Raw genomic sequence first — 13,778 nt, forward strand, 5'->3', positions numbered from 1 at the left:
CCCCTAGGCTCCCTCTAGGACCCCTTCGAGCCCCTCTAGGAACCCCTAGAATCCCTGTGGGGACCCCAGGACCCCTCTGGAGTCCCCCAGGACCCCGTTAGGACCTCCTAGAACACCCCGGGGACCCAGAACCCCTCTAGGGCTCAACAGAACCCCTTTAGGGAACTCCAGGCCGCCTCTCGAGCTCCCCTGCAACAAGGTGGGGATCAAAGGGGAAAAGAGCGCCCCCCCAGCTCAGTGCCGCCGCCGTGTGGCCGCATCGCGGTACTGCAGGAAGGGCTGCAAGAGGGTTTTTTTTTCTTTCTAAGTTTAGGATAGAACCACCTAGAAGTTTCTAGACTCAAACAGCACATGCGCGTTACGCCTTAAAATCGCTTTATAAGGAGGTGTGGAAAGGGATTTTCCCACTGTGCATGCGACCTCCAAATCGGGCGAAGCAGTGACCGCGTGGACTGCCAGGGCCTCAGACGCTTCTTGGTATTTTTCTTTAAAAATGTTGGTGTTAGTCCCCATCTTTTATACCCTTAGCGTTATAGCATTGATTCTCGTGTTTTGCCTTTGTATACGTGTATTTTTTCCTCATGAATGTCCGCAATGTAAACTATTGTGTTGTCGTGCTGACTCGTCGGAGGCATCAGAGGCGGGCCCGGAGGCACCGACGGTCAACGAATCGGAGGTTTAAAACTGTTTTATAAGATGTTGAAGCTTTGTCGAGTTGATTAGTTTTAGGATAAGATGTTACGGTTTTGTAGGCTTAAGTAGTTTTTAAGATAAGACTTGTGGGTTTGTAAGATGTTTATATTTGTTAAGGTTGTAATATTTGTTAAGGATATTGTCAAGAAGATGCTTGTGATTGTAAAATTTGCTGGACGTTTTGTTTGTTGTTGTATTGCGCATTCTTCTGGCCTTTTTCTCTCTCTGTCCTTCTGTCTTTCACACCGCCATGAAGCCAGCGATGTTGAGCCACGGGGCGGTGTAAGGGGCCGTAACCGTTGAACTGCTTTGGCTCAACATCGCTGCCAACGCCCCCACGATCTCGTAAGGGATCTTTATTGCAATGAAGAGCCGATCTCGTGAGCGCTGCCAAACTGTCCCCAACGGAAAAACCATGACATCCACCCGAAGTGCGCTTACCGAGTGGCACCTGGGCATTCCTGAAAATGGTTGGACTATTCGGGGAAACCGTGGACTGGGGCGATAAATGGGGGAGCCTCTGGCTTCTTCGTTGCTCGGTGGGCTCGGGGTGCTCGACTTCGTCATTGCTCGGTGGGCTCAGGGTGCTTGACTTCCCCATTGCTCGGCAGGCTCGGGGTGCTGGACTCCTTCATTGCTTGCTTCTTCGTTGCTGGTGGACTCGACCTCGTGTGTGTTGCTGTGTGTGCCTTCGCCGGGCTTCCTGGAGCTTGGAACATCATCATCACCCCGTGGCTGTGTCTTCATCATCACCTGCACCGAGACCGATCCAACGGGACATCGCTGGATTCGTGGTGGTGGTAATTAGCCGCATCTCTACCGTCTTCTTGCTTAGGGGTTCTAACTTTTCCTTTCTTTTCCTCTCTGTCCTGTCGCTGTTGTCAGTTGTTAAAATAAAGCTCACAAGATTGTACGGCATCTGACCTCGTTTGTGCCTTAATCTTGGTCTCTTGGGATCGTTTAAGAACCCTCCCTGATATTGGATCGGGACGCATCTCCGAGTGTATTGTCTGCTCCTTAAACCTTTTCTCTCTCCTTCTCTTCCTGTATCTTTCCCACCACCGATCACACTTTCTATTACCCATGATAGACACACACAACAAGAAAAGTGCCTGCAGAACTAACCGCACAAGAAATTTGGGATAAAATCTTTTCTTAACGATCTCCCTGCGTAATCTCACTCTGTCCTGCGTGTCCGTGAAGGGTAAGGGCTGTGATCCAGCTCCCGGGCTCTGGCGTGGATGGACTGGGCGAGGTCTAGAGCCCCCCAGGACCCCTTTAGGACTCCTCAGGACCCCTCTAGGGGCCCCGTAGGACCTCTCCAGGGCCCCTCTAGCGACCCCTATAGAGCCCTCTAGGGCCCCCACGGGGTCCCCCAGAATCCCTCACGAGCCCCGAAGGACCCCTCTTGGGACAACCAGGACCCCTCTAGAGACACCCAGGATCCCTCTAAAGCCACCAGCACCCACAGGACGTCTAAACAGCCACCCAGGACCCATTTAGTGATGTCAAGAACCCCTCTAGGGACCACCAGGACACCTCTAGCACCTCCAGGACCCCTTTACAGACCCCCAAGATGCCTCTCGACTCTCCAGGATGACTCTAGGTCTCCCCAGGACCCCCTGAATCATTCTAAGACCTTCCTAGAGCCTTATGGGACCCCGCTAGAACCATGCAGCAGGCCCCTAGGGGCCCCCAGGACCCCTCTAGGACCCCCAGAACTCCTTTAAGGACGCCTAGAAATCATCTAGGGATGCATAGGACCCCTCCAGAACCCCCGTGATGACTCTAGGGGTCCCCAGAACCGCCCAAATAACTCTAAGGCTCCTCGAGACCCCTCTAGAGCCCCTCGAGGGACCCCAGGACTCCTCTAGAACCCCCGAGCATCCCTCTAGAACCCCCAGAAGCCCTCTAGGCCCCCGCAGGATACCCTGAATCCTTCTAAGAAGCCCCAAGTCCCCTCGAGATCCTCACAGGACCACTCCAGGGACAACCAGCACCCCTCTAGGGACCCCCAGAACCCCTTTAAGGACCCCCAGGAACCCTCTAGGGATTCCCCAAGACCCCTCTGGAATCCCCTAGGATCCTTCTAAGACCCCCCCCAGGGCCCCTCTAGGAACCTGCAGGATTTCTTTAGGGATCCCAGAACCCCTCTAGGGCCCCCCAGGGCCCCCCTGAATCCCTCTAGGAACCCCCAAATCCCCTCTAGATCCCCGCAGGACCCCTCAAGGGACAACCAAGACCCATGTAGTGACCCCCAGAACCCATGTAAAGATCCCCAGGACCCCTCTAGGGACCCCCAAGACTCCTCTAGAACACCCCGGGATACTTCTATGACCTTCCCCGGACCCTAGAGGGGTCCTGGTGAGGGGGGGAGTTGTGTCTCCAGAGGGGTCCTGGCCTTCCCTATAAGGATCCTGGGGTCCCTACACGGGTTATGGGGGGTCCTAGAGAGGCCCTGGGGGAGGGGGGGGCCTAGAGGATTCCTGGGCTTCCCTGTGGGCTTTTGGGGGTCCTGAAGGGGTCCTGGGGGGCCCCAGAGGGGTCCTGGTGTCCCTCGAGGGATTTGGGGGATCCTAGAGGGGACCTGAGGAGTTGCTAGAGGGGTTCTGGGGTCTCTAGAGGGTTCTGAGGGGTCATAGAGAGGGCTTGGGCAGCTCCAGAGGGGTCCTGGGATTCCCTATAGGGGTCTTTGCATCCTTAGAGTGCTTCTGGGGAGACATAGAGAGGGCTTGGGCAGCTCCAGGGGAGTTCTGGGCTTCACTCTAGGTGTTTTGGGGGTTCTAGAGGGGTCCTGGAGTCCCTAGAGGGGGCCCTGTAAACCCCACCAGCACCTTGACCCCCCACGACTCTCTTCCCCCTCCAGCCCCCCAGTTCCCCCCAACACCCTTAGGGCTTCGCCCTAGCCCCGCCCCCAGGCCCCGCCGCAGCCAATGGGAGGGGCCCGTCCCCGCCGCAGCCAATGGGAGGGGCCCGTCCCCGCCGCAGCCAATGGGAGGGGCCCGTCCCCGCCGCAGCCAATGGGAGGGGCCCGTCCCCGCCGCAGCCAATGGGAGGGGCCCGTCCCCGCCCCAGCCAATCGGAGCCGCGTCCGCGCGGGTCCAACCGCCGTCGGGGCTGCGGGAGCTCCAACCGCATCGCGGAGGTTCGGGCGGCAGCGGGTCTGGGGGAGGCAGCGAGCGGCGGGTCCGGGGGAGGCGGGGAGGGGCGCGGAGAGGGGGAGAGAGGGAGGGGAGGGAAGGGGAGAGAGAGGAGAAGGGGCAGGGGAGGAGAATGGGGGGAGAGGGGGGAGGAGGAAAGGGGAGTGGCCTCACGTGCCTCCCAGGACCCATCTAGGACCCCCAGGACCCCTCTAGGGACCCCCCAGGACCTCTCCACGACCCCCAGGATCCCTCTGGAGCCCCCCAGGCCCCTTCTAGGACCCCCCCCGGCCCCGTCTCGGGACCCCCAGGACCCCTCTAGGGACCACTAGGATGCCTCTATGTCCTTCAGGACCCCTCTAGAGCCCCCCAGGACCCCGCTAGGACTCCTCAGGACCCCTCTAGGAACCCCCTGAAGGACCTCTCCACCACCTCCAGGGCCCCCCTAGGGATCCCTAGGAGCCCCCTAGAGCCTCGGGACCCATTTAGTGATGCCAAGGACCCCTCTAGGGACCCACAGAACCCCTATAGAACCCCAAAAACCCCTGCAGGACCCCCCAGGACCCGTCTGGGGTTCCCGCCTGGGGGAATTGGGGTGGGAAAAAGGGAGAAGGAGCAGCTTGTGGAAGAGACTCTTGCAGCCCTTCCTGCAGTACCGCGATGCGGCCACACGGCGGCGGCACTGAGCTGGGGGGGCGCTCTTTTCCCCTTTGATCCCCACCTTGTTGCAGGGGAGCTCGAGAGGCGGCCTGGAGTTCCCTAAAGGGGTTCTGTTGAGCCCTAGAGGGGTTCTGGGTCCCCGGGGTGTTCTAGGAGGTCCTAACGGGGTCCTGGGGGACTCCAGAGGGGTCCTGGGGTCCCTAGAGGGGTTCTGGGGTGTCCTATGGGTGTCTTGCGGGGGTGCCTAGAGGATTCTGGAAGTTCCCTCTAGGGGTTTGGGGGTCCCAAAGGGGTCCTGGGGGTCTCCAGAGGGGTTCTGCTGTTCCTAGAGGGATTCGTGGGGTCCTAGAGGAGCTGTGCAGAGGGAAAGAAAGGGAGAGGAGGAGGGAAGAGAGGGAGAGCAGGGTGGGAGGGAGAGAGGGGAGAGGGAGAGGAGGGATGGGAGAGAGAGAGAAAGAGGGGAGAGGGAAGGGGCAGGAGAAGGGGGGCAGAGGGAGAGGCCGGGCCAGAGGAGGCCTCAGTGCTGAGGGTGCTGAGGATCAGCCCAGGGCCCTGGCAGCCAGGCTGCAGCCCAGTCCCGTTGCTGCCTGCGCTGACGCCCTCGCCTGCGTCCCACGTGCAGTTGATGCTCGAGGCGACCCTTCCGCTCGAGGCGATTCCCGAAGCGATTCTCGAGGCGATTCCTGAGGCGATTCCCGAGGCGATTCCCAAGGCGATCCCTGCAGTGATCCCCGCGGCGCTGCTGCAGCCGCTCCCGGCGATCCCCGAGGCCCAGCAGAGCTCAGCCCCGGGCTCAGCCCCATCAGCCGCAGCTCCAGCGCGATGTGGTGCGGCGCAGCCGGTGAGCGGGGAGCGGTGGCAGAGGGGGGTGCGGGGAGCCGAGGGGCTCTGGAGGCCGGGGGCACAGAGCTCGGCAGCCTCTAACTGGTGCGTTAGACGGGGGGCAGAGCTACGAGCGAGTTGGGCTTTGGATGGCACGAGCGCTGGGAGTCCCGCTCGTCTGCGAGGGGGGATGTGGCAAAGCGCCGGCTTGGCTGCCTCGGGAGGGCTCTCCTCTGGGCTCTTGCGTAGCTGTCAGACAATATTGATGCATGTGAGTGCAGGTAAACGAGGATCCAAAATGCAGAGGAGCCAAACGACCGCTCGGCCAGATCGCTACATTCCCAGCCGTCGCGCTCTGAGGATGGAGGTGGCCAAGTTCCTCCTGAGCCAAGAGCAGGACCCTGCCTTGGTGTCACCCACCAAGAAGGTGAGCGTGTTGCTGAGTTGCAGGGACTGCGCTGCTCCCTCCCAAACGCCCTCGCGGCCTTTCCCAGGGAAGCAAACTGTAAGTTGTGTCGCGTGGTTGCGTGAGGCTGACAGCCCCGAGCGCCGCTGCCTCCAGCTCTGCCCTTGAGGAGCCGGGGATGAGGTTGGAGCTGTAGGGCCTGGGAATGGAACGGGGACGCGGGACCCTGAGTGAAGCTGTTCTGTAGGGTCGTGTCCCTGGGAAGAGCCTCTGGCCCTTGTGGGAGCCAAACACAGCTTTGCTCCGTTTTAAAGCCTCATCGGCCCAGGGTACAGAGCTCCTAGGCTGTGAGCCTGTGCCCAGGGACACTGCTGGCGGGAGCTGTTCCAGCACAATGTCTGCGTGGGGAGCCGCTCTGGAACGTGTCTGCTGGGTTCTGAAATCTCTGTAGGAAGCATTTGGTTCCTTGTGGCTGTGGCTTTGTCCGCTGGCCGTGAGACACTGACCTGGCCGCTCTTCTGTGCTCAGATGTGAGCAGGAGAGCTTGCTGGTGTCTGAGGAAAAACCCCTTGGAGCTGTGTCACGGGTTAGCCCCAGCCCGGCTGATTTCAGCAGCTAAAACCGTGCAGTTGCGCTCCCAAATCCCTCCACTCCCCACACCCCTGGAAAGGGGGAAAGGGAAATGAGAGGAAAGAGACTTGTGAGTTGGAAACTAAAACCGCAGCTTTAATTAAAATTACAATAATAATAATAATAACGGTTATTGATCTTATTAGGAGTGGTAATATATATATATACACAAATATCTGAGATCGCGCCCTCGATGACTCAACGTCACCACAGATCCTGCAGAGCAGAATCGAGGGAATGGCTCCACAGCCAGGAGGGAGCTGAGCTCAGGAACTGGAGTCAGGAACACGCGGGTCCAGGGTCGGGGGCAAACAGAGAGACGAGGTCCTCAGCGGCCGTCACAGAGGAGGGGGCCGACCCTCGTGGTCTTTGGGTTTCAAAGCGAGGGTGACGTAGATGGGATGGAATCCTCCGTTGGTCGCTTTGGGGTCACGTGTCCTGTTCGACCTGCCTTGACAGGCGCGCCAGAAAGCCTGGGCAGTGAGGCTGAACGGCTTCGATGTGGAAGAGGCAAAGATCCTGAGCCTCAGTGGAAAGGCTCCGAGCCCTGCGGCAGGTGAGGGACAGGCTCTGGGTGAGTCGACTCGGCTGGAGAGCCCTGGGGAGGGGAACAGCGGCACAGAGGCTCCGCATTTGGAGGCATCGACCGGCTTCTGGGAGCTGCTGTGCACACCGGGCTCTCCCTAATCCTTAGGTGTCCAGCGGCTGAGGGGCTGTGTGACAGCTCCAGAGAACTGATTTACCAGAGCTGGTTCAGCAGTTCACCCCGGCAGTGCTGTTAGCGCCCTGCATTCCTCTGAGCGTGGCTCTGCTCTCAGGGCTGCATTTTCCCCGGGAGGGATTTCTCCTCGGGTGAGCAGGGCTTAGCTGGGAGGAAACGGGACCTCCGGTTAACAGAAGTGTTTCTCTGCACACAGGCTTTCAGAACAACGTCACAGCGCTCTGCGGGCACGAGGTGATGCCTGGGTGCGGCAGGAGGAAGGGCAGATACATTCCCTGCGCGCCAGAGGGGGTCCTGGATGCCCCAGACATCCGTGATGACTATTGTAAGTGGGCTGCGATGTCGCGTGCTGGGCATTGAGATCGTTGTGTAGCGCAGTGCGGTTCCTAGGCCAGCGTGGTCTGAGGGACTGGAGCTCTGCCTGGGCTGTTTCGGTCTCTTCTGCCCTCGGGCTGGCATGGACCACTTCTGGGGTGAAGCCTTGTAGGAGCAGTGGTCCCGAGTGCTGGGCAGGTGGCTTGGACTGGGGCTGGGGGACACGCATACCTGGTGGAGGTGGAATAGGGTTGGACTCGGTGATCCGGTGGGTCTCTTCCAACCTGGTTATTCTATGATTCTATGATGAGCACCGGTGAAGGGCAGGGCTCTCCAGGGCAGCGCAGGGTGGCCTGCATTGCATTGCTCTTCCAAACGGTAGATCTGAATCTCCTGGACTGGAGCTCTCAAAACCTCCTGGCGCTGGCTCTGGACACCACTGTCTACCTGTGGCACCACGTCTCTGGGGAGATCATCAACCTCATGGAGACGGAGCACGTAGCTGATTACGTTTCGTCTGTGTCGTGGGGTAACGGAGGCAGCTGCCTGGCTGTTGGCTTGAGCAACGGTGAGGTCCAGGTGAGTGCAGGAGTCGAGCTGGAGCTGTTTAGGGGTTGCTGGAGCTGTGGGGCCTTGGGACGAAGGCTTGGCTGGCGCTAGAAGGATGCAACGCGCTCCGACTTGCCTGGTGTGGGCTGGAGATGTCCTCCGGCAGTGAGCAGCTGCGGCAGTGAGGCAGAGCTTGGGTTTGGGGTTCCTGACCCCTGGCGTTCTCCTTCCGTTCTGCGGGCAGGAGATACAAATAGTTCCCTGCTCCCAGAGTGAGCAGGCTGAATGGCAGAGCCTGCGCGCTGCGGTTTGTAGGGCAAAGCAACGGGGCTGGCGTTTCCTGGCCCTCTGGAGAACTTGTTGTTCTGCTTCCCTAGCTGTGGGACGTGGAGCGTCGGAAACGTGTCCGCACGCTGAGCAGCCACGTGTCCCGTGTCGGGTGTCTCAGCTGGAACAGCTACATCCTGTCCAGGTAAAGCAGTGGGTGGGGTTGGAAGGGCGGAGCGGAGCTGGTGCAGATCCTTGTGGATGTGCTCGGCTCACGCCAAGAGCCCGGATCTGCCGGCAGCACCGGTGTGAAACCCTGCGGCAGGTGCAGCCGTCCTGCCCCAGCGCCAGGATGGCTTTTCCCAGCACTGTGTGCAGCCTGACCCTGTGAGCCTTCTCTCTGCAGCGGGGCTCGCAGCGGCTGCATCCAGCACCACGACGTCAGAGTCGCTCAGCACCAGGTGGCCACGCTTGCTGGTCACACGCGGGAGGTGTGTGGCCTCAAGTGGTCTCCAAACGGCCGCTTCCTCGCCAGTGGTGGTGACGACCACGTGGTGAACATCTGGCCGAGCAGCCAGGGGGGCCGTGGAGGATTTGCTCCAGCGCAGAGCTTCCGTCAGCACCAGGGTGCTGTCAAGGTGAGCGCGGGGCAGCTGTGGGCTCGCGTTTGTGTGCGAGGCAGCCGTGCGGCACTGCCTGCGCGCAGGGTGCTCGTTGCACGCCTCAGGCTGACCCCTCTTCTGGCAGGCTGTGGCGTGGTGTCCGTGGCAGCCCAGCGTTCTGGCCACTGGAGGCGGAGGCGGCGACAAACGCATCCGCCTCTGGAACGTGTCTTCTGGCACCTGCCTGGGCAATATCGATGCCCGCTCCCAGGTGAGACGTGAGCGTCGGCTTGGATGTAAACAGCTTGTGGTGGGACGCCTGAGCGGAGCTGCTGGCTCCTGAGGCCCCGAGGCAGGGCCGAGGAGGGGGCCGTGCTCCTCTCGGGGTGCTGAGCATCGGCACGAGCAGCTCGTCTTCCCTGCATTGCCGCCTCCTGCCAGGTCTGTTCCATCGTGTGGTCGACCACCTACAAGGAGCTCATTTCGGGCCACGGCTCCGCAAAGAATCAGCTGGTGATCTGGAAGTATCCAGCCATGTCCAAGGTCACTGAGCTGCAAGGTAGGCAGGGCCCTTTGCCTGGGGCAGGGAGGGCTGCTGGCGGCTGAAGGAGACGTGATCCTTGGGTGGAGCGGAGCGGTGGCCCGAGCTGGAGCTCGGCTGGTGCGGGCTGCTGAGCAGAGGCGTGTGCTGCTCGAGGGAGGCCCTCCTGGGGGCTGCTGAAGGAACGCTGTTGGTGCAAATGCCCGCCTGGGCTGTGAATTCCTGCTGCTGCAGCCCGGTGCGGGGCCAGCTCTGCGAGCTGCTGGGGTTCCCGGGGCCCACGCAGTAAATGTGAGCGTGGTGGCAGAAGCAGAGGGAGCGGGGCGTGCGCCGAGCGGCCCGTCCCTGAGCGCACACCTCCTCTTCAGGTCACACGGCGAGAGTCTTGAGCATGGCTCTGAGCCCCGATGGCGAAACAGTGGCCTCGGCTGCTGCGGATGAAACGCTGCGACTCTGGCGCTGCTTTGCGGTGGATCCCATCAGGAAGAAGGAGAGAGAGAAGGCAGACAGAGTCCAGAGCAGCTTCATTCGCCAGGCCATACGATGAGGGCATGGGGGTGGGGGGGGAGCGGGGAAACCTGGTTTCCCCTGTACATAGTTTCAATGGTTTCCCCTGTACATAGTTTCAATGGTTTCCCCTGTACGTAGTTTAAATGTTAATAAATGTTAATTAAGGTTTTAAAATTAACCAAGTGCTTTCCTTTGTCTTTTTTATGGAGTCTGCTGGAAGAGAAGGCCGTGGCTGATGGGAGCAAGCCCAGCGTGGATGCGGAGGACGAGTCCCGCGGTGTCCCAGCAGGACGGTCTCCAAGCCTGGGTCCCCTGCCTTCCTGCGCGCCGAGGAGGTTGCAGCGCCCTGCGCCCTGCGTGCTGCTCACAGAGACAGCCCTGGGGTGACGGCTGGGACGTCAGCGACTCGGGAGCGATCGCAGGGAAGCGTCTGCCGAACCGCCGAGCCCAGAGGCGTGTGGGAGCTGAGAGACCTCCTGGGAACGGCTGATGGTGTCGCCTGGGGATACCTCGTGACGGACTTGTGGTAAAGGCTCTCTAGAAGGCCCTTAAGGCCTCTGGGGAAGGGCTGCTCGTGTGGGGACCGGTGGGTCCTTTTCTAAGGAATTGAATAACGTGAGCCGGGGGTGGCCAGGGCCTGCGGGCAGCGGCGACACCAGTGCTCCTGATTCAAGGAGCTGAAAACAGCTACGGGAGGAAATGCAGCTGCCTTTCTAGGGGTAAAGGTAACAGGGGAATTACCGTATCAGGACAGCTTTCAGAAGGTAAATAGATGGATGGCCTCCAAATACGCTTTGGGGTTGGTCCGTGCCCGTGGGGCAACGTGGAAAGGAAGAGGAGTGTTAACTGCACGAGGATCCCCCGTCAAGCACCGAGAAGAAATCCTGCAGTTGCGGGAAGACGTCGGGCAACGGAGAGAAGCGGCGTTAATGCATCGCAAGGCTCCTCGGGTGGGAAAGTCCCCGATGAAGGTATGTAGTGGACTGGCAGAGCGAGCAGCTCGAGGGCAGCAGGAAAAGGTATCTTGGTATTAATCCCTTCTGTGGAGAGGGATCTGAATATCCGTTGTGGGGGGATGCGAATGCGTTTGAACAATAATCCCGTCCCTCTCAAGTGCCATTTCTAGCGATGCTGATCTGGAACTGGCAAAATCAGTGAGGGCAACAGCAAACGAGAGGGGGTGGATGGTGACCCCTACAAAAGAGGCTGTAGTTTCTCCCTGGTAGTGCTAAAATTCATTGAGAAAAAGCATCAAGAAACTCACTGGGGAGCAGAGGCTGTCATCGATGATTTAAGGGGACAAGTAGTTAGCGTGAGGATGAGCAGGCTTGCTAAATCCATTGTGGGGAGGCCTGAAATCTGTTTGAAAAATAATCCCGTCCCTCTCAAGCGCCCTCCCCTAGGAGTTGCTCGCAGAGGAAATGCCCCCGGTGATCCCTGGCAGAGAGATTTCTCTGAGCTGCCCAGACAGGGCGGATCCCGGGACCTGTGGGGACCAGGAGCCACATTTTGAGGCTGGCCAGAGGCATTGCCCTGCAGCACCGTCAAAGCAAGAGAGGTGACTCAAACCTCCTTGTAGGGAATTTGACCAAGGTTTGGAATTGCCATAGGTCTGTTGTCAGCTAGAGGTCCTCGCTTTCTGGCGGGGATTGTACAAGAGCTGAGCCGAGTCCGAGGAATAAAATGGGCCCTGCACCCGCCCTGGAGCCCCCAGAGTAGTGGGAAGGTGGAAAGGGTGAATCAAACTCTGCAGAGGGAAAAGGGTAAAATTTGTGAGGAGACTTCTTTGTGGTGGCCTCGAGCTCTTGTACTGGCTGTGCTAAGAACAAGGCTACAGCCGAGAGCTGAGACAAAGAGCAGTCTGTATGAATCAGTGTTTGGGAGGCCTTATCAAATGACCCTTTTTCCTCGAGACGTGGTGCTGGAAGGAGAAACAGAGCTAAAATCTTCTCTGCTGTTGTCGGGTAAAAGAGTGAATGACCTGGGGCGGTGCGTAACGTGTCCTGAGCCTCTCGCTTTAGATTCTCCAGGACGCCCCTTCCAGCCCGGAGACTCCGTCGACATCAAGCCGTGGGAGAGCGGAAGTTCCAGAAAGCTGGAAGGGACCCTTTCAGGTGCTGAAAACAACACGCAGCTCCAGGTCGAAGGAATCAACAGGTGGATCCGTTCCATGCGAGTCGAGTCAGCGCCGAGTTGGGAGTGGAGAACCGTCCTTGAGCCCGGGAAGCCTCTCCAGAGAAAACTGCAGAGAAGAACCAGGGACTGACATTTGAAAAGCAAGGAGGTGGGTTTTCGCCCGTGTCTGCGTTTGGTGTATGGATGCAGGCGACTTTCAGAGGTTGTTTCCACAGAGGGTTAAAGGCCAGAACGGGAGGGAACTTTTAGCCAGAGGGGTGGTAAGTAAGTCCTCCTTCTGCATGGGGTCAGGAAATCGGGTAGGAGAAATGTACAGCTCTTGGATAACAGGAGTTCCCACTCCCCTCAGCTCACTTACAAACTCTGCTTTTCTGGGGCTCCTAGAGTGTGCTCTGACAGGCTTCGCCCTGCCGAGGGTCCTTGGCGCAACATTCCTTTGCGCAGACGCCTAAAGCTCCTTCAGCACCGGGCAACTGCTGTTGCTTCCAGGGATGTAGGAAGCTTCTCTGTAGGAATGGAAAATCCCTGTGCCTCTGTTGTGGGTTACCTTAGGGAGTGAAAAATTAACTCCTGGGATTTATCCTCCTTTCTCCCCGCAGAGGGAGCAGTGGCTGTGGCAGAGGTGTTCTGTGCTGGCCAGAAGGAATCGGTTGGTGGCAGTGATCAGCCAGTGACAGGTTGTTTAACTGATGAGGGAATATTTGAACGGCTCTTTTTTTCTTCCCTTAGTAATAATTTTCTGTTAGGTCTTCCCAGAGCGAGTGCTGTAATTGGATTCAAGTGTACGGTCTTCTCCTTCCAGAGATCAAAGGCGCTCCTGTCCCCTCTCTGGATTTAGAAGACCTGAGAAACCTCTTTGGATCAGAGGTATCTGGAGACAGCATGTGGTGTTCTGTGTTGAACCAGACTGAATGAAGATCTGCTTCAAAGCTTGTCCTGAAGGAAGCAGCTATGGGTTGTTTGTGTCAATTCTGACCTCAGCCCCCAAGAAACGCCATGGGATGAGAAGCTCTGGTGATGGATGCGCCTGCAGCCCAGAAGCCAACGGTGTCCTGGGCTGCGTCCAAAGCAGTGGGACCGGCGAGGGAGGGGATTCCAGCCCTCTGCTCCGCTCTGGTGAGACCCCACCTGGAGCCCTGTGTTCAGCTCTGGAATCCCCAACGTGCCACTGACACAGACCTGTTAGAGCGAGTCCAGATGATGGATCTGAAAAATCATAGAGAATTCCCCCCCAGTCTGGATCTGTGCTTATGGCTTCTGGAGGTCCATGGTGCATCATTGCCTTACACAGATGCCTAGAGCTTCCTTGGACGCAGGGCAACTGCTGTTGCCGAAAGGGATGTAGGAAGCTTCTCTGTTTGCAAGAACTGAAAATCCTTGTGCTTCTGATGCTGGTGACCTTAGCGAGTGGAAAATGAACTGCTGGGATTTACTCTCTTTTGTCCCCACAGAGGGAGCAGTGGCTGTGGCAGAGATGTTCTGTGCAGTGGGACCGGCGAGGGAGGTGACTGCGGCCCTCTGCTCCGCTCCGGTGAGACCCCACCTGGAGCCCTGTGTTCAGCTCTGGAATCCCCAACATGCCAGTGACACAGACCTGTTAGAGCGAGTCTGGACGAGGGCTACAAAGATGATGCGAGGGCTGGAGCAGCTCTGCTGTGAGGACAGGCTGAGAGAGTCGGGGTTGTTCAGCCTGGAGGAGAGAAGGCTCTGGGGAGACCCTAGAGCAGCTTCCAGAACTGAAAGGGGCTCTGGGAAAGCTGGGGAGGGACTCTTTACAGGGGCGTGG

General features: G+C 58.9%; 1 protein-coding gene across 1 annotated transcript; it reads left to right on the forward strand.

Annotated features, from left to right (window-relative positions):
- Window positions 1-1,934: 1,934 nt before the first annotated feature.
- Window positions 1,935-9,893, forward strand: LOC138723325 (cell division cycle protein 20 homolog). The gene is made up of 11 exons (XM_069862272.1): window positions 1,935-1,943; window positions 2,073-2,190; window positions 5,594-5,742; window positions 6,811-6,907; window positions 7,269-7,397; window positions 7,770-7,966; window positions 8,314-8,408; window positions 8,610-8,841; window positions 8,951-9,076; window positions 9,247-9,364; window positions 9,715-9,893. Exons 1-11 carry the CDS (start codon window positions 1,935-1,937, stop codon window positions 9,891-9,893), a joined length of 1,449 nt encoding a protein of 482 aa, XP_069718373.1.
- Window positions 9,894-13,778: the final 3,885 nt, after the last annotated feature.

This window comes from Phaenicophaeus curvirostris, chromosome 8 (genome assembly GCF_032191515.1).
Source record: "Phaenicophaeus curvirostris isolate KB17595 chromosome 8, BPBGC_Pcur_1.0, whole genome shotgun sequence".
Classification (NCBI taxonomy): domain Eukaryota; kingdom Metazoa; phylum Chordata; class Aves; order Cuculiformes; family Cuculidae; genus Phaenicophaeus; species Phaenicophaeus curvirostris.